Here is a 26,027-nt window from a genome sequence, read left to right as displayed (position 1 = left end):
GGAAAACACATTTTCTGTTTTCCTGCAGCTTTTACAAAGCTGATCAGTCAAGGGCACTTCTCCCCTTCRGCAAAATGAGCTGTGTTCATGGCTTGTATCTGTGTACTGTCAAAATGCTGCGAGACGGCAACAGTTTCGTAGAGGCAACAGCATGTTCCTTAGTGCCTGCAAATGATGCAAGGATCTCTGAAAACTTACAAAAAATTGCAAAAGCAACCTGCAAAGAGAATGCTTTAATTCTTCTGCTAACGCTTGTGATATACCTGCACGAAGCTTTCCGAAAGTTTCAACAAGCTGCYGCTGTCCTGTGCGATGAAGGATGCGTGGTGTTGATGCTTTGTAGCTACGTTTTGTCAGTTTGGGATGATTTCTGTCTTCCACAGAAGGAAAGATTTTTTTTTTTTTTTTTTTCCTGTTGTTAATGCTGTTTGCTTTTATTGTGATGGTAAGTGCACAACTGTTCTAGGTGAATATTTGGGCAGCTGTTATTTTTAAGGAAGGGGGTGGGAAAGGCAAGAGCTCTTAGCTTGCTGCAGGATTATTTTCCTGTCCGATGTAAAGTCTCAGCTGTTGCGTGGACCTCAGTTTCCAGTGRGTGTAGAAATAGAAATGCTGCATTTTAGGTAGCCATGGAGGCCTAAAATATAAACATTGCTTTCATTTTACCTGACTTTGCAGGGTTTTGATGTGAATTATTTTTTGTGTTCATGYGTCACTGTATGTTCTGTGTAAATGACTTGTCTTATAAGATAGGTGATATAATACTGCATTGCTACTTGTTCACTCATACCAGCTTTTGTTTCCTTGTTTCTTTCCTTTCCCTTTTTTTCCCCATAGATCTATCAAGTTCAGAAGGTAGGGCTTGGTCTCTTGCTCTCTCGTTTGCATGTGTTTGGTTTTTTTCTTTTCATTTTCTTTTTCTTTTTTTTTAACCCCCTCACATTGCCAGTCCTGACAGCATTTTGGAAAATGCACAGCAGGTTTTACACTTCCGTGTAGTTCTCCTCCTCGCCTCCTGGAGTCCTGCAGAGGGTGGGTAATGAAGGGGAGTGGAGAAGGTGACCCATGCAAAACTTGTCCAGTCAGACACTTAATATTATCTCTTCCACAGACTGTCTGGCAAGGAACGAGCAAAAGAGTAGTTTGGCAGAGGAGCCATCATATGAGAGCGCATGGTGACTCCGGGTGTCCCCGAGAGCCGTACAGCAGTTTGCATGGTGAAGGCCAAGGGTGCTGCCCAAAAATATTTCAGGCTGGCCAAGCGTTTAGCAGGTGCCACCAGGAAGGATGGCGTTCAGGTGACTTTGTATGTGAAAAAGTCACTGGGGATGGGGTGAATTTGTAATATTATGACAAACAAAGCATATTGCCTCCCTTCCCACGTGACCTGAGCATTCAGAAATGCTCCTGTGTTGTTAGATTCATGCTCTCTTCCCCTCAGTTGAAAACCATGCTCTCTTCTCCCCACCCTCCGATTACCTGCTCCTGGTTCAAATGATAACTTCTATGTAGTACCTAGAAAGAGAACAACTCGGGATAGATTTTTGCAGGGAASGAAGAAGTATATATTTCTTTAAGCCTGCTGTTTTCCACCTCACTGAATGACTACTCCCTCCCCTGAAATTTTTATTGCTTGCTGAATGATAAATGTGCCCTAAACCCAAAGCCTGTTGTGTTGTTCTGGCACGCCAGTAGCCTTAACAGCATGTTTCACTAGCTTGACCTAGCAATGMGTGCGTGCTGCTTGGAAATGCTCTTTCTAACCCCAGATGTATGGGGAGATGCCTACTGAAATGATCTGCTCTGGTATTTAATCCTGATCTCATTAGTTTGGTGACAAATACATCTTACTCTTGTTTTTATTTGTGGAGTTGACTGCATACTGAGTGAATCAAATTAACGTCTTCCCACGGATCAACAGGCTTGTTATCAATCTCCGTTATGGGAACTAATTTAATTTAATCTTTTGGTGCGCGCGCAGCCYCGTGGGAGGCGATGCAGTTGTTTACTCCTGCTCTTCTGACGTGGATGGGAAGAAATGTGGGTTAACCTCACGACATCGCATAGTGAGTTTGCAAGTCTAGCGAGCAAATCTGATYCAGAATTCTCTCTCAATGGTATTAATGTCATTAATTATTTAATTTTAATAGCACTTTTCAGGGTAGAAGAGAACTGGAGGCTGGCAAAGACTGAATCTAACTGAAATCCAAATGAATGGATAAGCATAATTTYTTTTAGCTTGTGCATTCGTTCATAAAAAGCCTCTTTGGGAAGAAGAAGTGAGTAGCTGATTAGAGAAAGAAACGAGAAGTAGTTGATTTGGCAAAAGATCTGATACTTCAAATRTTAAAATGCTACCAGTGCAGTCCAGTGTGGGATGTTCTGTTTAGCAAATTATAAAATAAAAATAGTTTCATGGCAATTGCATTCGTTAACATTTTTCTTTGGAACGTTAAGCTTGTAGCCATCTAATTTTAAATGGTGGAGGAAAAGATTTGAAGTGGAACTTAACTTGTGAAGAGGTGAAGTTTGAGAACATGCAAGCCTTTTAAGAGAGACCCCTCCACCTGCATTTTGCAAAACTGCCTTCTCTCTCTCTCTCTTTCTCTCTCTCTCTCTTTTTTTTTTTTTTTTTTTTTTTTTTTTTTTTTTTTTTTTTGTGGGTGATTGAGCGGAGGGAATACTTCCGTGCCCAGCTAGGGCTGGGGTTGACTATCTGGCCAAATTGTCATCTTGTTTTAGAGACGTGTCTGTATGCTGTTTAAAACTGCACGTGCTGCATTTGTTTCCCATTTTCAAATTTGTAGGCTAACACCCTGGTTTCTACTGTTTTTCCTCCCGAGCGGGGCTCCCTCCCTTTCTCAAAGCGAGCTCCGAGCTGACAGCAGCAAGGGTGCTTGTACCACCTGGGCTGTCCACCGTGTCCTACCTGAGCAACCACGTGCGTATACGACTTCGTGACAGGCTTGCTCCTCCTCAGAGCTGTTAAGGTGGAAATGATCGTGAGATGAAAATCATCTCCTCGTTTTAATGAGGAAGAAGCCTGAAGTGGGACTAACCTGATAAGTATCAAAGAAAGTGCTTAGATGTTTCTTCAAGTTTATTAATAAATAGCGAGTGGGGCTTTTAAGGGTGAAAGTAAGATACCTCGCATTAATACCATTGAGTGAGCGCTAAATATGGAATATAATTTGGAACAAGATTCCAATTTTTGATCGTTCTGCAGTTACATGAACCTCAAAATGCAAAGCTTGTTCTAAAATACATGTTACAGTTCCTTAAGCCAGACTTCCTTTTGCTGATTACTGTCTTCTAGTCTAATGATTTTTTTTTTCTTCACACAAGAATGTTATGGTTATCATTATAAATGCAAACTTTTTGAGAGGGGCTTCTAAACACATGCTTGGGGTAGAAGAAAAGTCCTGTTAAACTTGCCAGTCTCTGAACAATTTGCCGTCTGGTGGAAATGCAAGTTCAGYGAGCAGTTGCAAATCCTACGCAAAGGAAATATGAACAGAGAAACAGATCAGAAGCGGCAATCTTCTAGGAAAGCGTGCCACGTTTGGCCCTAAAACGTGGAGGGCTTTCCAGCCTAGCCTGCTATGGTGAAGCACGTCCTAGAGGTGCCTCTTCTATCCCCGTTAACGATACTGCACCGCTGTCAAGGTGACTGAAATCCAAGCAAAAATAAGTCTTGTGCGGTGAAAAGGAGCTTTGAAGAGCTGCAAAGACAATGAATAAGAATGCACAGAGAATAGTTGTATTTTATTCAGCTTGTCTTGCCAGTTTGGTAAATCTGTACGGTAAACGTGATTTGACAGCGTGTTTCATCCTGGAAGTGTTGTGTGTTCAGATCCCTTCTAATGAATCTTGACTTAAGTGGGTCAGGAATTCAAGACCCGTTACGCTCTTCGCTCCTTTCCCCATAGCACTACTTGTTTTTTTTTTTGTTTTGTTTTGTTTTGTTTCGTTTTTTGCGTCGCTGGAAAAACAAGCGGCTATTTAGCACCGCAGCCTCGCGGGTGGATGCTCCTTTCCCTTTGCAAGGAAGCTGTTTTGGGCATGTGCCGTGCTGAACGTGGGCCTCGGTGAGGTCTCCCCTGGCCCCGTGGTGTGGCTTTCCGCTGGCGCGCTCGTCTAACCCACGAGCGTGAAGCTCCGTCTCGGCTGTAGCCTGGCAATGCATGTCTCGCTGTTCGGTGTTCATTTTTCTCATCTAAACTCTGTTTTTTTTTTCCCTCTTTTCTGTCTATAGAAATATTATGGTCTGGATACTAAATGGGGCGACATCGAGCAATGGATGGTAGGCCTTGATCAACGTAGTTACACAGCTTTTCCGTGGCCAACTTTTTGTACAGTGTAGAGTTTGAAATCCCACAAAGTAGGTGTTTTCATGTAGCGGAAACACACATTGCAGTCTTACCACAAAGATTCTTGCGGTCYGCGTTTATACCTGAAATGCGGATTTTGCGCAGCTTAAATACTTGACGAAGGTTTGCTTAGAGCKCTCTCTCTTCACAAACCTCCACTTCCCCCTGGTCGCTGGAAAACTCGATTGGAATACAGTCCCGTTAAAGCCACTTACAGTACAAGGAGTTTCCTTGATTTCTTGTGGACTTTAGTGCAATTTTGCTCATTTCTAAGCCTGCTTTTAGCTGATTTGGGGGCCAGTTTTACTCGTGCTTCTTCAGTTATCTTTGTCCTGGGTTGGGGGCACTCTTCAGCAGGGTGGAAGATGACTTTTGAAAGTCCCCARCTTCCTCGCGAGCCTCAACGATTACTCTGCAGAAAGCTGGTTTGGTCTGTGCCCGTTTGAAAGGCTGCTGCCGTAGACCGACCAGCCGCCCAAGATGCTCCCTTCCCATGGATGAGCCACTAAGTTGCTTTAAATCCATATTTGATGAGCTTGGACTCAAGTAATCCCCTGCTGGGAATCTGGATGGACTGGTTTTAATGGCTATATTCAAGCTGGCTTAGAAATCAGCTCACTTGTGACAACATTAATTTTCAATATTGCAAGATTTTCTTTTCCTCCCACTTTTTTCTRTCACAGTTTCTAAATTCCACGTAAAATCAATCTGTTAAAACAGAATACCTCCTTCAGTGTTTCCAGTATTAACACCGTCTTTGTCCTGTAAAAGGACGCGACGGGGGCTGTGTGGTGCTGAGGGTATAAGCAGACCGCAGATGCTTTTAGTCCGGAGGAAATGGCACGCTGCATTGCACACTAGAATGACAATTGCCCTGCCAAATTATTCCAAATAAAATATTTTYCAGATTTATTTGGAAGGACTGTAAACTGGAAGCTTAATTACAAAAGCACTGTAAGTATGCTGATTCCCAGATGCAGAGAGATGCACTCAATGGTGTAATCAYTTTTTGAGATACAAATAAAGAAGTCACTGCATACAGTTTTCTGCAAATTTAATAAAAGCGTATAGAAGGCTAAAATGGAAGGGGGCAAAGCAGGGGTCACAAATGAAGRTATTTATTTATTTTATCTTTTTTATTTCTTTCCTGATTTGATATAACGTTATCTTCCATTATTTGGTTTAAACCTTACCGATTCCTAAACATTACTGAAGTTTCACTGTGTCTTTCTGAATGTGCTGTGTTGGTGTATCTGTCCTTTCGATGCTTCATTCTTTGTTTTTCTCTGCTGCCTTGGTAGGAAGACAGTGAGCGTTATTCCCGTAGAGCCCGAAGAAATGCCTCGGTTAGTATTTACCTTTACTTGTTGCTTGGAGTTAGACACTTTACATTAAGAAAACAAGTGTATAAGAGCAGTTTCTTTCTGAAAGAAGTAGCAGCCCCCCCCCCCCCAMGAATAAGGATTAAAAAAGAAACCCCAGAAATAAAAGCAAACCTGCTTCATGCCTTCTCTGCGCTCTCCCCAGCCAGACAAAATGGGCTGGGGAACTTCTGCAAGTGTCCAGGATTAAAGAGGTGGAGGGTGGGAGGTGGAAATGACCTGCTGGGAATATTTAAAGTTTGATTATTCACACTGTGAGCCAAAAACGTGGCAGGGAAGACCTGAGCAAGCTTGTAGTTCATCCTATAGTACAATGCTTGATGGTGGTTCTTGGGCGCTGTATGATTTCATTTACTTTCTATTTATAATTTAATGCRATTATTTTTAAAGGCATTTATCCTATAATTTTTTCCTCTGTCTCATCAAAGCCATTTGCATGTACTTTGCTGCCTGTTGTTTGTGCTCTTTTCATTGTTCCCCTGTCTTTACACTTTCTTTTGATAGGCTTCGGATGAAGATGAGCGCATGTCTGTGGGTAGCCGTGGAAGCCTGAGGGTTAGTAAATTGTACAATTAAAGTCTGCATGCGTGTYTAATGAAGTTGTTGTCCTCCATTACCACCAGATTGGTTAGCATCTTCTTTTTAGTRTTCTGATAATTTCTTCCCTCCAAGTTCTTGTTGTTTTCCAGGTTGAAGGCTTATGCTTTTCTCATGTATGTTTAGGCCAATAATTTTTTCAGTGAGGGGAATTGTCAAGTTTGCAGATGCCATTGAGGAACACAAGCAGAGCATGCAACTCCATAGATYTCCTCCTGGTAAAGGCTCTTCTCAGTTACTCCTGCAGGAAGTACTTAGAAAAACTTCGGTTTACACAGCTGTTTCTTATATGCACCCATGTAAGGTGATGCACCTTGTAAGGTTCCCGTCTGATTACTGACACAGAGATTTTGGGAAGCCCTAGCCACTCTGCGATCAATGTTCATCAGCTCAGGAAAGCAGAAGCARACGATCTGTGCAAGGATAGGTCTTCGAGCACTTTGGCAGCACAGGTCAACCCCTTCCTCAAAGCTGCGCAGAAGTATTTGAAACTCGTCTACAGACTCGCGTTTTGAGGAGGGGTTAGTAGAGCACRGCGTGTCACAGCTCACCAGAGCTAATCTGTAGAAAATCTTCAAACAGTTTTTTTCTTAAACTACTGGTACGGCATTTGTCCAGATAATACACATGTGCAGTAATCCTAACTCCCCTCTAGCACGGACATAATCCCCCTCCTGTTAATTGTGAAGATAGTTGAAGCAGTTTAGTTCTTTGACGTCTGATGCTGTTGTCTCAGCGTGTGCTGATAGTCCGCTGAAGATGACCGGAGATTGTTGCTGCTGAGGTTCACGGAGAAGCGTTCAGCTAACACCACAACAGAAATGGTCAATACTGGACTAGGGAGGAAGCACTCTGACTCTGAATCAGCTGTGACTAGTTTAGGTTAYGGAGGCATTTGTACCTGAAATGGTTGTGTTTCATTGAGGGGGGGGKTTTGKTTTTTTTTAAACTAATGTTGCTGGGTTTAATTTGGTTATCAGTAGCRCTAGTTRTGTGGTATAAAGCTGGATTATTGGYCATGCTTTTATAAAACAAGCATGGCCTGTATCTTTCATAGTGAGATCTTTTTCTTGATTTCTGTCTTCTATGGAGATTTCACATCGTAGAAGTATTTTAATTTTTCTTTTGAAATATCTAGATCAGAATTTTTTTTTTCCTTCMCTGACAAAGTATCCCCAGAAGAACAGGGTTGAGTGACCCTGTGGATGTGTTTATGAAAGWATTCCAGAGGGAATGATGTCTGTGAATACTTCTGGCAGTGTAACCATCAGCCTGGACTAGAGAACCACCTGAGATGCTGGTTAGACCAGGCTGGCTGACTGGTTTAAGCTGCGTGGCTGTGACTGCACCATAAGCAGCAGCCTAGGGAGTTGGTATAATGTTGGTGTGAGTGTATTTGTGCCTCCTGCAAGCCCGCTTTCAGCTGCAATGACCGAGCATCCGTAACAGCCTTTCTGTGGCTTGTTCCGAAGCTATTGAAAACGTCCTGCCTCTCTTGTTTTGGAAATTCCCCTTGCTCGATTCTTTTTCGTGYGAAGGGAAGCTCTCAGACGGCGGCCGGAGCGCGAGACGGCCATGCATCTCTTCAGCCTCTTTTTTACTGTGAGCTTCTTTGTTCTCCTATCTCAGTGGGCTGCTGTCTCGTACTGTTGTGTTATTACTCACAGGTGATAGCTTGTACCTGTTTCCTTGGTGTCTCTGCTAGCCAAAATTCCTGACTTTTGGCTTTATGCAAGAAATCCAGCATTATCAAAAATATTTAGATGAGATTTACATCTCTCTGCCTTTTTTCTCCTCCCCCCCCGCTTCCCATCGTTTCCTTTTTGTTTTCCTTTTGTATTCTGATTTTTCTTTCCTSTCATGCCTTGACAGTCTCACCTGGAATACGCCAGCGCCTATCCAGTGGTGAGAATAGCCCGAAAGTTGCAGTGGATGTTTAAAAACTAATTGTGAAGGGGAAACTAACACTGTCATAACTGATCTAAGATAAGGAATGATCTGAAATGATCCTGATGGTATTTTGTGGTCTCTGACGTAAAGGCCCTATTTTATCGCCTACTGCTCTGACGCATATATCCAGCTCAGATGAGAAGCACCCAGTAACTAGGGAGATCTAAACCAGGTCTAATTCATAGTTATCATAGGACAGAGTAGCACAACTTGTATTTTCCCTCTCTCTGTTAGTSTGCTCATCCTCTGACCAGGTACGTCTACATTTATTTCAGCATGAAGCTGGAAAGGTATAAACCCCTCACACTCACTTTGAATAGGTCTAGCAAAGGTAGCAGGACAAACWCGCTGCCTACCAACGATGCAGCTCGTGTCTTCAGCTTTCATCTTTACTTTGAAAGATAAAAATCAAACTCTGTCGCTAATAATAAGACTACACAGTATGGTCACCGCATATATTGGAAGACTCTTGGAAGAACAGAAAGGGCATGGAGGGGGAACGGAGGCTGAGACTTTACACGCTCGGTTTTGAAAATTTACTCATGCTGTTAACAGTGCTCGCTTGTGACAGCGCTGTGTCGGAACAGAGCTCTGCTTGTTCCTGCAAGAGGCCAAATACGGTTGCACTTCTTTTATGAAGCTACTGAACGACTGTCACTTTTATTTCACTGAAACGGCTTTTATTTCTTCCTCAGTATTTAGAAAAGCAAGCTGCGGAGAGCAGTTTTACAGACTATAGTTTTCTCACCCTCTTCATTCCCTGCTCTATTTCAAATTAGGAATGCAATGAATCTATTTGTGAGTGACCTATATACAGAAATAGTTCAAACACATTTGGATTTTGCATGGATGTATTGATGTAGTAAGTATAGACAGCTGGTAGCTCTATTAATTGACTTAACCCAGCAAGCATGAATAATGTTAACTGTGGCTACTAAATTTAACAGTGCTATCATCGCTTTTAGAAATGTTCTTTAATAACTAGTCATTTGAGTTTGATGTGATTTGATTTTTTTTTTCATGTGTGCTTACTGAGCCATGTTCTGTAGAGCTGGAGAAGTATTGGACTGATATTTTTGCATGTTGATACGCRTGCCTGCCTATAGATGGGTGCACATAAATTCGTTGATCTTCTTTCATCCTGCATTCTTAATCTCACTGCAGGCTGGATTAGAGAATGAGAGGACCAAAAGGAAGAGCTACTCCAAAGCAGTATGTATCTTGGCTGTCTGTTTTAGAGAGGTTTTTACATGCAAAACCATTGTGTGATGGGCCTRGAGAATATTTGCAAGTATATTGGCTCTGAGAGCTAACCAGCCAAACTATGTCAAGGATGCAGTGTAACTCTCTAGACTTGTTGGGTGTGTTTTTAAAAACAAACAAACAAAAAAAAAGAGTATCCCTTCCTTTGCAAAATGTAGTATAATCCAGTGGTGTTGTGGATAAAGAGTATCTGGAAAACCTCAAAACCTAACTTGAGTTTTAACATTACACAGAAATAGATAAAAAGGATGGAATTTACATAGCAAAGGCTGCGTTCCTTTATGTAGGGAGTAGTACTGTTTTACATGTGTCAAAGTAATGGGTTAGTACTGATCTATAACAACACAAGTAGCTAGAGCACAAGTAACGTGCCTTTTTTTTTTTTTTTAAAAAAAAAAAGCTTGTTTCTTCTAGCTAAGAAAGCTAAGAAGCTTTAAATAGGGGGAAAAATTCCAGGGTAGAGGGAGCTTGCTTAAATGCCTTCCTTGTCTCAACATCAGTAGCATCTTGTGTGGGAAACAGAGCCTGGGATTACTTTCAGGTTGGAATGCCGAGTTAAGTATTCAGAGCAATGCATGGCATGTTGCAAACGGCAGTGCTTCCATCCGAGGAGATGCTATATGTTGAGATGATGAAATGCTAAAGAATTTTGTATCTCCAAAGGAGATTAACGTTAATCGGGGAAGTTACCAGTACCCGTATCGATAGGGCACTTCTTAGCACGTGGGAAAGCCAGACCTGAACGAAAGGTAAAGAATAACGAGCTTTAACGCCTCGGGCACTTGAGCTGAAGTCTCATGGGGAGCGATTGCAGGGATGGAGGAGCACACAGAGCGGGCAGAGTCGTGGGCTGTCGCTGCAGGGAGGAAGGGTACAAGTCACCCTGAGAGGTTGCAGTGGCTGGGCTGGGAGTTCTCCAGTAAATTGGTTCTCAGTACCTGAGAAGCAGAAATCAGATGCGTGAGTGAGAACAAGTGTGAAGGAGCAGCGTTAGCCTTTAGGGATGAAATCAGTCCAAGGCACAAAGTGTTACAAGCATAAATGGACCTAACGGCAATGAGAAGGCTTTCGACATCCATTAGATGCAAGAGGGAAATGCAAAAGAATATGGTCAGTTATATCGCTATGAAGGGAGAACAAGTAAAATCTGAATATTTCAGCCTCCCCAGTGTGCCGTCTTGTTTGCTTCTCCATTCATAAAGATTATGAGCAGCTGGTAAACATTTTAATGTAGCACAGAACAAAGSTCAGCAAGATCTGGTGAAATGCGCCCTACAGAACTCAAAGAACTGTCTGAAATGCTACGTCTGAGGCGTTTGCTTTTGAGAAGGTGAGCCGGAGAGGTCCCTGGGGACGGGGACACAGTCCTCCTAGTGGTCTGGACTATGGAGCTTGAAGTCTAAAAGATACTAAGGTAAACCAAAAAAAAAATGTGTTTAGAAGTGCCTCAGAGATACAGTGAGAAATAGCTCATCTGGATTAGCAGAAAATGAACCATGTCAGTTCAACTTAATTGCCCTAGTTAGGCAAGATAATTCTTTTAAGCACATAAAAGAGGAGCATGAGACCTTAACTACAAGGTTTTGGGGGAGTTTCCACAAGAGATTCTTATATGAAACCTTGGTCAAGATCAAGTCCTTGTAAAATAATGCACAATCAATTGAAAAATAACACTGTTAGAATAAGATACAGTTTATGGAGAGGCTCTCGACTGGTCTGTTCCCCTCCAAGACAGCATCGACTGCTTCGAAAGGAGAAACCGGTTCTGCAGGAGTCTGTTGCTAGTTGTCTGACTACCTGGAGCGAAGGAGATCTCACGCAAGGTTAGGATGAAAATAGTGGTGACAGTAGGAGGCCGTTTGCCAGAACGGAGTAACAGTGGAAACAAATGAGGACTGGTACATTTAATGAAAGGGGAAAACTTAAATATRCTAATGCAAACATAAGGAATTCTGTGCAGGAATAATTCAGAAAGGGATTTGAGGTAATTGCTGAAACTTAACAAACTGTTGAAAAAAGACTAACTTAATTCTTCGGAGTAGTAGCAAAAGAAGTAATTGGTTTACACGGAGCTGTTGAGGCTGCAGCTGGAGTGTCGTCTTCAGCTCCTGAAGAATCCCCCTAACCATTCTTGAGCAAAGTGTTAGAGTATATGTTTTTGCTTGAAAATCAGTTGCAGTTCAGGCTATCAGTTACTTGAAAATTGATTCAGGTTGGCTTTAGTGGGTTTGCGTTTCAGGAACGCATTAAAATTTAGACTTTAATTTCTTTTAATTAAACTTCCACTCCCAAAACAGGAGGATTCTCTGCATTAAAGCAAACCTCATCATGTAGTGATGCTAACATGGTGAATTGATTGAAAAATCTGAGCTTTTAGTGGTATCGGTGTAGGTGATTTTTAAGGGTCTGTCATCTCAACTTCAAATGWTTTGTTTCCAGACTAAAAACAGCCTACACCATAGTGATTTTTAATTTCATCTTTGACCCTGCTGMCCTAGGGCCTTGAAGTATCTCCCCCTGCGTATGAATTGCTGTCTGAGTGTCCTTTTTCTTTCAGAGAACACCTATTTGTGTCACTGTTGAACGTGGTAGCAGACAGCTGAACAGATTAAAATCTCTTATTAACCTTTGGATTGCCATACAAAATACTTGCATGTGACAGATGGTCACTGTTCTAGATTTAGCTGGGAAAAGCCAGATAGAAGAGGTTTCCTACAGCATTACATGTTTGCTAAATTGAATTTCTTAAGGAAAAAAAATGCAATTATGTTCTTTGCAAGCAAGACTATCCTTGACATTTTTGGCTGGTTTACGGGTAGAGACAGACCCAAAAATGTTCTTATTCTTAAGGTTTTCCTATGGGCTGTTTGAAATTAGGACCTAYTTCTGCACTTGTATTCCTGATGTATCTTTGAAAAGTGCCATCTCTGTCTTTGCTCTTCATACATGATGACTCTTACTACAGTGCTCTTTTGGGTTTGCTTCAGTTTTTTCTCCCCTTTTCTTTTTTTCTTCTCTTTCCTTTCCTTCCATAACAGACCAATGGTTACGAGGAAGACRTGTATGGATCATCCCAGAGTAGAAAATCTAGCAGGGTTAGTAGCTGCTTTATATTCATAYAAAAACTATTGCTGCCTTTAATAGGATTAAAGCTAATTAGCAGATTCTTTTCCATGGTAAAGCAAGTTTTTCCTGTCTTGCACGTTGTGGCTTTGCAGTTTGTTGTATGCAGAGATGCAGCAATAAGCTATTAAAAAAGAAAAAAAAAAAGTCCCTGTGTGGGAAAGGAAGTCTGTGAATGTGATGCCAGTAGAACTTGGAAGGCAGAGTCCCTTAAGCTTGTTATCAGAATTGGGTAAAAGTTAAATTATAATGAGAAATACTTTGCTGGAAGCTAGCYTGGGGGATTTCCACGGTTCCAGGTAACACAGTGACTGTTTTCTAGTCTGTGCAACACTTATTCAAATATTCAAACATTGAAACTGCCAGTCCTCACACATCATTTAGTCCATGTCTTCACATCTGCCCGTGTAGAGTGGTCTTTGGCTTTTGAAGTTTGCATAATTAAATATTTTTCCTTTATAAACTGTATCCTGGAGTTGCTGGAAACTCCTACAGAGCTGAATGGCTTGTGAAAGCATTACCACTAAAACTAGGTGATATTACCATCGATTCACTGTATTCCTAGAAAGGGAGGAGAGAYGCGGAGCTCTTTAGGAGCGGTCGTTGCTGCCCACGCTTGCAAAGGTATTAAACGTTGCCTGGGAGGCCTGGCACACGTGTCCGTGGCCCCCCGTACCAGCACGGGGCTGGCGGCAGAGGACAGCACGGAAATCGTTCATGGAGCAGGGGGGAATGCGAGGAGGTGGCGTTTCCTCCCTCACCGCCGGCCGCGCTCCCGGCRGGGCTTGGCGCGGCTGCGTCCGGCCCCGGCCACGCGGAGCAACTGGTTTATCGCGTTTGAGGGGCGGCCTCCTGAGCTGATGATGGGATTGGTGYCCCGTTTCCGCTAGTCACCGTCAGCGCTCAGTCATACTAGGCAGGTTTTATGTTTTCTTGATTCCTTTGGCTTCGTAAGGTGTGTGATTTCTTGGAATACAGATTTCCAGGCTGCACCGAAAACAACTTGAGTTTTGGAAGTTAAATATCCATGCGTGTTCGAAACAACCGTTTAAGAGTCCTTCCCAGGATATTGTTGCCTGCTCTACTTAGGCATGTAGTATGCCTACAGATGCTCTTCCTAAAGCCTTGGGGAAGCCATAATACTGAGCTCCGTTCGGTATTATAAACATCCTGCTGCTTTCAGATGGCCTGCGCTCTGCTAAGCCGCGTTTGGTGGCTTCGTGTTAACGCGCTTGCGAAGCAGAAATTCCTAGAGATAATATRCTACAGCAGAAAATCTGAGCTGACATCCTCTACTCCAGCACAGGTGCCCGGGGGAATGAACAGAGACGTTATCTATAAAAGCAGATTAAATAATATAGACTTAAAACCTCTCTTTACTTTCTGAAATACTATCAGAGTTGTTAAATCGTTGCTCTTGCTATCTAACTTGGAGTTGAATTAAGATCTCCCCTCTCTTACTGGGTGGAGCAAAAGTGGAAGCTTGGTAAACATTGGCTAGATACTAGGCATGACTCTGCATGAGAGAGAGGTTTAATTTACGYGTACTGGTTTCTTACCAGTAGAATTTTTCTTTACAGTCAGTCTTGCTGTAGCTGACYGTGGCCTGTTCTCTTTTCCTGACCAGCACCCAAACAGTTTTGGTCCCTGGTGGTGGTCTGTTTCYCACAGCCCAGTTGGCACCTTCTGATACCCTTTGCAAGCCTGGGTTGTGGGTAGAGCTTGTAGGGCATAAAGAATTTCCTGGGATTCCTCCTAAGGCTAAGAATTGTAATTTCTCCGGGAGCAAGTAGAGGAAAAGACAGAGAAGGATAAAAATATAATTCCCACATCTGAGTCTATAACCATCCAGAAGGTCTTCTGTCTTTTAGAAAAGTCTTATAAAGCAAAACTGCTCAGCACCAAAAGTCCTCCCTGCCTTGAAGCACACGCTACTTTTAAGCAATCCCAATCTGGGCAGTACTGGGAGCGACGGACTTGTCTTACGTGGCCAAACTGCTGCATGCTTTGCCTAGCAAACCTGCCCGCCTTAGCCTTCCCAGGCTGCATGTGCTGCTCTCAGTTAGTGAATGAGTCAGGCCTGGGCTGGAACCATCATCTTGAAGGATGCGGATGAACCGTCGGTGATACCCCTGTGCGCAGGTGGGCTGTTCTGATGTGAACTGACTTCCCTGGGGAGGCTCTCACAAGAAAGGTAAAAACAAATCGTACCGGTACGCTATGCACGCTATTCCTGGTCACGCTCTCAGATTCACAATGCTACAGAAAGCGTTCAAGGGCTGGGATAGATGTAAAAACGCTTTATGGATTCAGGTAAGAATACAGATTCAGGTAACAAGCTAAAGTAAGATGCCTTTTTATAAAATGCAGGTGAAAGCACTGTTTGCACCCTCTCCCTCTGAGCCATTTGGAGGTCTAGCTAAAGCAGCTCTGSGTAAAGAAGCACTTTGTCCTTCCATCTCTACCAAAATGTTTTGCAAACAGAAAAATACCACTTATCACTGGGACATACCACATTGCATCCAGTCTGGTACTTCCAAGTTTACTTTCCTCTTTACCCTAAAATTAAATTATTGGAACTGTAGTGCTAATTAGGAKAAGTCTAGTCAGGTGTTGGTGAGGGGAGGATAGCTTGGCAACTGTTGTTCGAATGCCCTGGGAATGTTTCCTCTAACCGCTGAGTTGCAGCACTCACTGGCACGTTCCCACGCGTTCCCTCTCCTTCCAAGTAGCGAGACTTCCAGGTGTGGGAACCGGCAGCAGACCAGGCTGGTTTAACACGGAGCCTTAAACCTTCTACCCAAGCTGAAGGGAGAGAGAGCGGGGGCCAAAGGCCTCCAGATACAAAATTCAAACGGGAGACGTGGAAGCCAGCTGCCTTTCTGACCAGTAGGTTTTCCTGTGCTTGACGGGCACYGGCAAGGGGGAGCCGATACATCGCCTGCCTGGTGGGACTGCACGGGCAAAGGACTAAACCCCGTGAGGCAGGAGGCTGCTCCCCTGGGTATGGAGCTGCGGCGCGGCTGTTCTGCGCTTGAGCCTGGAAGATGGATTCGTTTTCATTGGAAAACAAGTCAAACGGGTATTTTGCCTATAGGACACTATCCATGTAAGGTAAAAGGCCTTTCACTCTTTTAAAAGGTCTCAACTTTAGAAATGGAAAGGGCACRCAATTTTCACGCACCGTCATATCTTTAAGCTAGTTTCCTTAATGCAATTATGTTACCTCATTTTTCCCATCTACAATCACCTTGRATTCTTGCTGTTTGTAAGCACCTAATTTACTGTTTCTTTTCCATTTAAATCAATTAAGAAACTCATCCATATTACTAAGCTGAGTTCTCAAGGTTGCTTTTTTCTTTTTTTTCCTTTGTTATTAATGCAGGCTTCGTATTACTCTGATCTTGGTCTGCACAACAGTGGCTATGCTTCCACGTCTCAACCTTCTTCCCAAAATGGAAATTGGGTCTGTTGCCCTCCGGTTTTACTTGGCCTGCACTCCTTGCCCTGCCCTCCTTTGGATAAAACAGCCTCCTGTGTTAYAGGAATGAATAATTTGGGCCAATTTTCAAGAGTCTCTATAGCTCTCTAGTTGAATTTGAGAAAGCAAAAAAGAAAAGCAAAGCCCCAGCTTTTTGTTAATTGTTGGAGTGAGCAGTGGAAAACTATTTTAAAAAGGGCACAAATAGTTTTCCTTTGCTGCTCCTCCCTTTCCTACAGTTACCTCGTTCGCTACTGACCTAAGTTGGTCTGGGAAAACATGCAAAAATCTTGATTAACCAAAGTTCTTCCTTCTACTTGATGATTTTCTACTCGCCTTGTCAATCTAGCAAGGCCGAGCTTGCCCAAAACGATACTGCGAGCGAGTAATTCATGCCAGAAGAAAACTCCTACARCTTTCGAGCGGTCCGGGAGGTTGGCTTGTCCTCTGCGCGTGCCCCGAGTTTGGCCCGCGTGCCGGCAGCAGCTCGAGGGCGCTACGCGTGGCGTGCTCGCGGGAACGCGGCGCCCTGAGCATGCACCTATTGCACCTAGCCGTGCCTCGCGCGGGGTTTTGCGTGTGCTCTCTGAAYTCACTCGCTGCATCCTCTGAATAAGGATTACTAACGGTAAAGGCGTTTGGTTTGTGATGCTCTGACTTAATATTCGTAATTTTGTCCAGAAAAATTTTTCCCCCTTATGTTTTATTTTATACTGAAATACACAAGATACCTTATAGCTATGTAGAGCACTCAAAATACCCTGAACCATTCTGTCTTCGGTTGAGCRCTTCAACCTGGCTTTGGTTGAAGTGAGGAGAAGCAGCCCTTCTCGCTGCTCGCTCCACACGCGCGTGTTTGAGACAATRACAACATTAACAACCTAAAATTAAATGATATTGTTTTGCTTCTGCATGGTGTGGTTTCCTCCCTTCCTGTAGGAAATATGTGTGCGTCTGCTTTCTATTCCCAGTCCGTGGGAGCTGAGATCTAATGCTTTCACGCCACAGATGATCTAGCTTAAAAACCCCCAAAAGTCCTTACCGAGATGGTTAATTCTGCTATAGGCACCTTTTTTGTATTTCTTTTTATTTTCTTCTGTGCAAAAAGGTTTTGTGCTTGTCTTCCTCAGCCCTCCTTGCTGTACAGCGATGCCCTGCCAGCCAGAAGTTACAGGGTTTGTCGTCCTAACGTCCTAACCACAAACACAGAAGCTGCTCGCTTTCGGCCGTGCATCTGTTGTCTCTCGCCTGCGTGGTTCCCGCTGGATCCGTGTCTCGCTCACCGTGGTGTCCCCTTAGAGTCTGATCCCGTTGAATGCATGCGTGCGATGCTCAAATTTTGCCGGTCCTTCCTCTTGGAAGCTCATGGAGTTGTGATGCTGCTGCAGGCATCTGTCTGGATGAGGACAAGGGTCTTTGTTTTGGTGCCAGAGCAGCCAGAGAGAGGCAACATCAGTTCTAACGGGTTGTGTAGTAGTAAAAAGCTAAAATTTTGTGGCCAAATTCCCCTGTTCCTGTTTTTAAACTGTAAAATGAGCTTGTGGCAGATTTTGTTTTCAAGCACTCTAAGATAGTTTCCTGCTCCCCCCGTGCTTTCTGGGGGGAACATGTAAATATGCTAAACTGGAGCTAGATGGGTGTCTTAGAATATGCATCCTCCTCCTTTCACCATACCTTGGTAAACTGGCTTTTAAGCAAAATTCATCAAAATGTTTCTCCCGTCCTTCGTCAGGACTAAAAAAAAATAAAAAATAAATAAATAAATAAATAAAACTAAACAGATGTGAAYAGTTGAAGAATTGATGTAGCCACTTTGGTTGTAGGTAACATAAAACGTTGAACTGAACATTGAAAGAAATATTAGAAATGCATGACTGCGATGGATTTGAGTGGTGGTGATGGGGGGGGGTGTGGAGGGAGGTTAATTTGGTTTTTGCACGTGCCTTACGGACTTTCCCAGCTCGGTGAATTTGAGTTGTGCTAGTTCTTCACTTGCATGATGCTTGTGACTGTTCCCAGGAGATGTCGCTGTGCTTTGTGCATGCTACTCGTTCCTGTGTGTCCTTCACGCTGCACCTTGTGGCTTGGTAACGCTCCAGCCCGAAAGCAGAAGCTGGGTCCACCAGGCCTGCGCTGACTCTGTCTTTTAATCGTAGGCATCCGGGTATGACGAGAGCGTTTACAGTGGGAGTCGTCGGTGTAGTGCCTCTAGTTCTCGTGCCGTAAGACGTTTTCCGTGTTTCCCTGTTGTCTTGTCTCTGTCCTCCGGTAACCTGTTTTCAGCAGAGCGCGGTCCTTCTCGGACTGAGGAACATGGAAAAAACGGGTGGTGGAAGATTGGTAGCCGGTGCTCCGTGCGGAGCTGCAAGTGCTGCTTCCACGAGGTTCTCTGGAGTAAAAAGCACTGATTTATTTGCTGTTGTAATGCTGTCTTTGGGCATGCATTGCCCTTGAGGGGAGGGGAATTCAGCTCTGCCTTTTGGCTTAGTTTATAGATAAAAATACTTTGGAAAGACCCCACGTAAAATCCCTTCCCTCTCTGGGAATTGATTTTTTTTTTTTTTTGAGAAGCAAGATTAATGTAGTTAAAAAAAAAAAAATCACTTCCCTGCTGTTACCACATTGGCACTTAAAGCATAAAGTACATTTTTGTAGACCTGTTGTTTGCTTGGTTTTGCTTTGTGGGGCTTGTACTCAGTAGTGATGTTCCAGGCAACCTGAGACAAAACTTTCCGAAACATGTGCCCCAGTCCGTGGAGAGCCCTGTCAGCCTTGGAGAAAGAAACTTTAACGAATGCTTGCTAAGCTACTGCTCTCTTGGTAGTCTGTAAAAGGCTGTGCCATCCGGTCGCAATTRAACCGATTCACTAATTGTGCTGGGCGTCTTGTTGCTACTGATCTCCTGCTTCGGATCGCTTCTGGTTTCGCCGCGGTCTCKCCGCGCATCCGTGTAAAAACGCAGCGGGAAGGATCGGCTCGGCCGATCGGGCCTGCCGCTCGCGCCGTGCCGAGCTGGTTGGCGGTCCCCGGAGCCTGTGACGCTCTCCCCTCCGGAAGGATGTGCCGTTCGGGTAGGTGTCAGCACAGGATGGTTTTGGAGGACGGCAGACAAGYGAATGCAGAAGATGAGGCTGAGCCGGGCTTAGTCCCAGCTGACTGACCAAATGCCCCACGCTCGAATATCCTGCYGTGCAATATGTRCAAAGCACCTATGGAATAAATAGGTACCAGGAAACATTAGTATTGGACTGCTCGGTAGGGTGGTTTTTAAATAAAAATTTCARGTTTATTCCATATCCTTTTTATGTTAAGCATAAAACATCACTGATGTTTATCAGTGATGGCTCCAGGCTCCTCTGCCAGGACTGCACAACAAGAAAAGCCTGAATTTTTACATCAGATTATTATTATTATTTAGGAATTGAAGTGGCTGTGTTTGAAAATAGTTGTAAACTTTATGGAAGCCAGTTCTAAATTTGGCTTATTTTTGTCTGTGAAATGGAAGCACGAAGCCGACRTCGCTTTAGGCAAGACATCTAAAGACGTGGCTTGGTCATGTGCCGGGAGTGTAATGCTTTAGAGTTAGAAATTAAGCTTCTGGTTGTATTGTAGCTGGGGTTATTTCTCCTGTTATAACTTTTTTTTTTTTTAACTGTAAGCTTACGCTTTTTTATTTGCCTATTAAAAAAAAAATTAAAAAAAAGCTCGCAAAGGTCTTCTTGAAGGTAGTTTGAGCTGCTGGAAAGAGCAGTTGCTTCTGCTCGTTCCTGTCCTCGAATGCCGCTTTCCTTGCGTCACTATAGACTTTTGCACCTGAAAGTCGGTGCAACCGATCTAGGCTCCAAAYTTTAGAGAACTGCTGGAGCTGGTTTTAAAAAAACAGGAAGGAAAAGGAGAGAAGAAAGCTTGGTTGGCCTCAAATCCCAGGTCACTGCTACCCAGCAGGGGTGCAAGCTCCTGCCGGGAGCCTTTGGCGGCGGCATTGCCACGGTTTGCTGCGATAAGTGTCTTGACAAGTAGATARGGAAGAGTTCCTAAAATCGTTAAAATGGAAAGGTGGGGGCCTTTTATATTTTTTTTTTTTATTTTTTCCCCTTCAGCAAAGAGCAAAATAAATGTGACAGTCGAAAYAGCCTCGCTGCAAAGGTTGCATCCGCAACTTCCTTGCGGTGGTGGCAATAGAGGAAAAAAAAACCCAGGTCCCAGTAAACGTCAGATGACTTTTAACCCGTGTGTGTTCTGAACGTATTTGGAAAAAACTCCCTTTCACGTGTATGCTTGTGTGTTTTTTCTATAAAACACATTTACGTGTGACAGCGTAGAGCTGCCGTTCTGGAATCTGTGGGAAAAGAGAAGGAAATAATTCTGGAATTGATACGCCGAAAAAGTTTTAGTTCTGTTTCCCAGACACTTAAAGCAGGGAATGAAGGTGAAAAGCTTTAAGCACGTTATATCCTCCGGTGATAAGCAGTAGAGACACGTTCTTTGTCAGCAACAAGTCAGCCCTGCGCGTTCTGCATCACTGGCCGGGTATCCGCTTTTAAGGACCAAATCTTTCTCTGGCAGGAGATGAGGGCAGCAGGTGCTGGAAAAGCAGGAGGGATATTCAGTCTCTGAGATGGTTCCAGTTTTTACTTTACTCACCACTTAGCTAAGCGCTTATTTTGGCTGGTTCTTGCCTCGACTTATGGAGCACGGATTTATTTTACGTGTGCACGGTGTTGGGGGGGGAAAAAGCAGGAAGGAAACTCCGCGGAGCGGTGGGGTTGCACCGTTTGTATAGAGATGAAGGTTCCTCGGTTGTGACCGGTCTCGTAAGATATTTAAATAAAACGTTAGTCTGTCTGTCCTGCCGTTCTAAGAAGGGAATCAAAACTCTGCTCGGTCCGTCCCCTGGGATTGCTGCTTGCCTTGATTTGTRAATTAATACCTCAAATACCTATTCTCTGACTTTAACTGCTCTTCCTTCGTCCCGGTGCATGGAACCGTTTTTGTAACTAACTTCAGATACTCCGATTCCTCTGTCGCTTCCCTTCCACTTCTAATTCTTTTCTCTTCTCTCTGCTTGCTGTTCTCGGTCAATCTGCGGCAGCCTTCAGAGTACAGCTGCTACCTCGGCTCAGGATCCCGGGCGTCTTCAAGAGCCAGCTCTGCTCGGGCCAGTCCAGTGGTGAGCTCCTCTATTTCTTTTTCTTTTTACTTAAGCTGTTTCATTCCTGTTCTTCAAGGTCTCTTTTTTTGTACGCAGAGGTCGCTGTCTCTTTGCTATGATCTTAACTGGATGTGCAGAGCAGTGCTTAAAACAAGGGAGAGGGAGGAGAACGGGGTGAGAAATTACCAAAAAAAAGGGGGGGAGGTTGGAGAAAAAAGAAAGAAAAGGAGGGAGAAAAAAAAAAGCATTGCCACACAAACCTGAAGCACACTTCTTTTGCATTGCCATAAAAACTGCAAAACCAGGCTTAAGGCACATTGGCAAGGGTACTGTGAAAAAGCACTAGCGTTTGTTGATGCAAGCGCTGCATCTGCTTTGGTTAGAAACCCCGAATCTCACTGTAGTTACCAGTAAGTTGAATTTCCCCCCCATTCAGATGTATTTTGATGTTGAGTTGCTGCAAGTTTGCCAAACTGCCGCATTCTGTATTGCAGAGGAATAGAAAACTGGCCAGAGATTGTATTTGGATGTATTTGCTGGATTGCAGACAAGTGGGCACTTGATCTTTGGTGTTGTGAAATAACTGCTTTGGGGGAACTCCTGAGCAGCCGTGGCCGAACCAGACTTGAATGCTAAAGATTTTTCCAACTTACTGTAGCTGACCAAGGCAAAACTTTTCTTTTTTCAGCCTGTCTTTTACTGGTTGAAACTAATTGCCTCATTTTTTTCTTTCAATGACATCCGCTGCTTTCTCTTTAATTATTCCAGCTAATCCTTTACAACTCTGAATTTATTTCCTTATTGATTTCAGAGCAAGGGTGCCTGTAGCGAAGTGCAGTAGCTCACTTTTCAGGGGAAACGTGCGCCCTACAGTAGCCTCGCGTATAACAAAGTTAATTTTTCCTAGAGAGTGGTTTTGAAGCGTTCCACCGAGTTTCGGTAARCTGCCTTTGCTACCAGCAAGCGTTCCTTGCAGCGACATTTCCACGTGCCAGCTCTCTTGGGACCTATCACTTACTGCCTACYGCATCCCCAGGATAGGAAGTGATGAGGAGGGGGAAACCGTAAATTAACACATGTAATATGCTTCTCCAGTCATAACATCCTCTTGCCTTGGTTGCTTAGCTGAGGAGCTGAAACTTAAACGCTGTAAATGTTGCCTTAAGGAGTAATTAAGGAGAAGTCAACAGGGTAAGATGCGCTTCTGGAGCGCTCCTTTTCWATAAATACACGTAGTCTGCGGTAACAAATTACTTTATATCTGATGTCCTGTCCGTGGCCACCCAAACGCAGCTTGCGATTTGCAAACCTGCGCGCGTCGCTGGCATTTTCGCCCACGGTGAGAACGGCGCGGTAGGTCTGCGTGGCGGCGGTGAGCCTTCTGGTGGCTGGGCCAGCCCCCCGGGCGCGCGCAGCARTCCGCGAAAGACGCTGAATAAATTTGCTCGAGCCAAAGAAAGGGGAACTGATGGAAAAGAGCAGGGGGGAAATTCCAGACGTGAGCCTGCGCTCAAGTGTCGGCGTTCCTTAAAGGAAAYGGTACGCTGACTTTTTAAGTGACTCTTCAGGAATTTTGTCAGATGCCGTATGACAGCTAGTGAGCTGTAAGTTAATCAGTATTTTTAATTAGTTCCTGACTCTGAGAGAACTGTGAGTTCTTGCAGTGTGTAACTGCTATTAGTAACACTTGCCTTAAATCATGTTTCAATTATTCCCAAAGCCAAAAATAATTAGATTAACCAGGGATTCCAACCAAGCTCTTTGAGACTCAGGTACCTACTAGCTTCCATTACGTGTTTTTCATAAGCAGTCCGAGACATAAGCAGTGCAAGTTGCTTATGGCGGTAACAAAATGCAGCTTGCCCCTCCCGGGAGCTATAGGGCACTGTTGTCTTTTAATTCTCCACTTAGGTTTTGGACTSTTTGGATGTGAGTGGGTGGAGGTGGTTAGCTGCGCCAGCAAAGAAATTGGAGAGATGCCCAGCTGAATCTTGGCTGCAAGGAGACAGCAGGCATTTTATTATTATTTTATTTATTTTTTTGKTTTTTTTAATCRGTGGTTTATTGCAGGGCATGAAGCACTTCCGTTGTTTTTGTAGCCTTCAAGAGGTGAGAGTCGGTGCTGCAGCGGGTCTGAAGGCACCGCTGTAGCTTTGCCTCTCCTGTAAGGTAGTACAAGCCTTGCTGCCYGGGGTGGTCTGCCTGGCTCCAGGCTTCGCTGCAAGATTTCAAATTACAGTGCTGGGTGAATCCAGCATCTCGTGATGGCTTCTCTTTCTTTCTCTGCCGTATTACACGATGCCTTTTCCTGCAATTGGCAGTGAGGAACCTCTTGCTTTGCCTTCTAATAGGGGATTTGAGGCATTTCCAGTTGCGCGCTCCATCTTGGCAGTAGGACGGTGAATTAGAGCCGTGCCTTCTCGGTTAGCGCAGCAGTTTATCGCTTCCACTCGCGCTGTCCTGAAATGTCGCCTGCCTGGATTTCCTCAAGGAAGGAGAAAAATCCCTTTGGGCAACCACAAATAGCTTGCAGCCTCACTTCTGGCAGTCCTTGTGCTTACGAGAGGTAAAGTGTGGTTGGTTGTTGGGGTCTCTACAAGCAGTTTATTGCTAACCTCTAAAAATGAATTGCTCTCGCCCTTAATACATCAAGCCATATGCGTTTTTGATTCTGCTTTTAATATACTTGGCCATGTGTGCACTTACTTAATCCCAAGTTTACTTTTGAAAAGGCTGGCAGAAGCCTGGGACTGTTGCATTGAAAAGCTGAGTCTGACAGCTTACAAAATCCAGGTCTTGTAATTAAAAAAAAAAAAAAAAAAAAGCATGAATGGTTAAGACTGAAAGTGTGTATGATTTTCTTACATATGTAGGCATTATTAGGCAGAAACCCAACGCGGAATTGTTCCCAAGCCTGCTTAAATATCAGGAAAAAACAGATATTGTGAAGGGAGAGCCACTCGGTTTAACTTCCTCAGCTGAAAGGTTGTTGCAGCCCGTAAGTCTTTTCTCAGAGATGTTGCCCCCCTCTATCACTGCCCGTCAAACGTCGTGCAGGGAGCTGCCGCAGCTCGTACCTGCCCRGCACGGCTTTGCGAGCCTGCGCTCTCCTGTGTTGTGATGGTTGTAATACAGTAACTATCAGGAGGATGCTCAAACACAACACGTAAATATTTGCTCGTCTTTGCATTTTTAAGGCTTGAATATATCAGCATCAGGTTTCTTGATTGATTTTTTTTTTTTGATGTTGTGAATAGCCATATTTTTCCCCGCAGTCCCTACCAGTAATTTTCTGCTGCCCTTGCAGTTATTGCAGATAYGCAAATATGTCGTGTTTAATATAAGCCGGTAGGGAAAAGCAGTATTTGGAGCAGATTCAGAATGTTGTAGTGTTTATCCGGGGAGTTTCTGAGCAAAGAAAGACAAAATAACAGGAGAGGGCACATCTTGTTGTCCTGCATTTCGGACTAACAGTCCCCCTTCTCGCGGGCCCTCGTGCAACCCCGCGGCACCTTCCTCTTCCTCCACGGCAGGCCTGCGAAAGGCAGGACYGCGAAGGCGAGCGCGGTTCGGAGGATGCGCGCGGGCCTCGGGCCGTGAAGCAACGCAGAGCCGCGGGTCGCGTTCCTTGCTGGAAGAAGCTTGTAATGCTCTTGCCAGAAATACAACGAAATCTATAGCAATTTCCCTGGTCGCCGTTCGCTGCGTGCTCGAGCTTTGCTTTCTCTCCTTTACGCTTTCAGAGATTCGGAGGCTTGTATCCGAGCCTGCCACTGATAGCGTCTGCATTTGCTGCAGGCCTCTAGGGGAGAGGATTTGCTGCAGTGCTACCTTGCATTTCAGATGCTGGCAAGTTTGCTCAAGCAATGAGGTTTGGCATAACACCCTTTCCTTAGTGAGGATACTCCTGACAAATCCACTTTAGAGCTGACCAAGTTCAGCGGTGTTTTCCGCTGCTGGCTTTTTAAAGGCTTAATGCGAATCGCTAGCGTTAAGGTGGCTCYGGTGATTGGAAAAACACGCGGGAATTCTTGGGGATGCTGTGTGCCCCAGCCCAGCTGATCGAACTAATAATCTTATAATTGTATCAGCTGTTACGTTGACTGCAGTGCTGCTCTTTTTTAATGCTAGTGTTTGTAGATACTATTCCTCGTTCAGCGCTACCTACTGCAAGAATTGTTCCTTGCCGTGGGCTGTTTCGCCATCTCAAAATGCACTGTGCTACTTTAAGAACAGGAAACGATCTTAATTTGATTTGTCACAGCCAAGACCTTGCTTTTTATAAGGACGCTGATCCAAGTGCGTGATCCTAGACGGAGCTGAACAGCGATCAGTCACGTGTTGAATATGCAAGAGCTGCTCTTTGGGTACCTGAACACGCCGCACGGCGCTGTCTAGCAGCCAGCGTTTCCGCTCCGGCTTGCTCTGCCGCCTCGCCTGGGAGCTCCCGCGCTCTTCCGACGGCCCAAACGCACCGAATCAGCGTCTCTCTCCGCTCGCAGCGGAAGGGTCCCGGGCTGCTCAGGTCTCATCAGGCAGCCCCTGAACGCACCGTGACGGGGCTGCTGGCGGCTCCGATTTTAGCCCGGCTATTCGCCGCTGGCAGCCGACCTCGCGGGTTCGCCTGCTGGCTGGCGCAGGAGTAGAGCAATGCTTTTTCAAGCTTTGCGCTACGCTGTTTTTATTATCTATGCAAAATAGGCAATATT

At 44.4% G+C, this 26,027-nt stretch overlaps 1 protein-coding gene across 13 annotated transcripts in view; it reads left to right on the top strand.

Annotated features, from left to right (window-relative positions):
* Nucleotides 1-26,027, top strand: part of LRRFIP1 (LRR binding FLII interacting protein 1) — a 110,697-nt gene that overhangs the window by 56,797 nt on the left and 27,873 nt on the right. For 6 of the 13 annotated variants that reach the window (XM_085307454.1, XM_085307450.1, XM_085307444.1 and 3 more), the window contains exons 3-13: nucleotides 838-855; nucleotides 4,256-4,303; nucleotides 5,672-5,716; nucleotides 6,257-6,307; nucleotides 8,222-8,254; nucleotides 9,464-9,511; nucleotides 12,601-12,657; nucleotides 16,071-16,151; nucleotides 17,297-17,341; nucleotides 18,323-18,388; nucleotides 21,259-21,336. The exons of 1 other annotated variant lie outside the window; for it this stretch is intronic. In XM_085307454.1, the coding sequence (XP_085163580.1) occupies nucleotides 838-855; nucleotides 4,256-4,303; nucleotides 5,672-5,716; nucleotides 6,257-6,307; nucleotides 8,222-8,254; nucleotides 9,464-9,511; nucleotides 12,601-12,657; nucleotides 16,071-16,151; nucleotides 17,297-17,341; nucleotides 18,323-18,388; nucleotides 21,259-21,336 (570 nt within the window). The remainder of the gene's footprint in view (nucleotides 1-837; nucleotides 856-4,255; nucleotides 4,304-5,671; nucleotides 5,717-6,256; nucleotides 6,308-8,221; nucleotides 8,255-9,463; nucleotides 9,512-12,600; nucleotides 12,658-16,070; nucleotides 16,152-17,296; nucleotides 17,342-18,322; nucleotides 18,389-21,258; nucleotides 21,337-26,027) is intronic. 6 more of the 13 variants (XM_085307445.1, XM_085307455.1, XM_085307448.1 and 3 more) reach the window with 5 other exon arrangements.

This window comes from Rhea americana, unplaced genomic scaffold (assembly GCF_003343005.1).
Source record: "Rhea americana isolate MKP2758 unplaced genomic scaffold, rheAme1 scaffold_259, whole genome shotgun sequence".
NCBI classification, from domain to species: Eukaryota; Metazoa; Chordata; class Aves; order Rheiformes; family Rheidae; genus Rhea; species Rhea americana.
Note: the sequence above shows the minus strand (reverse complement) of the source record. Positions and strands in the feature narration are given on the sequence as shown.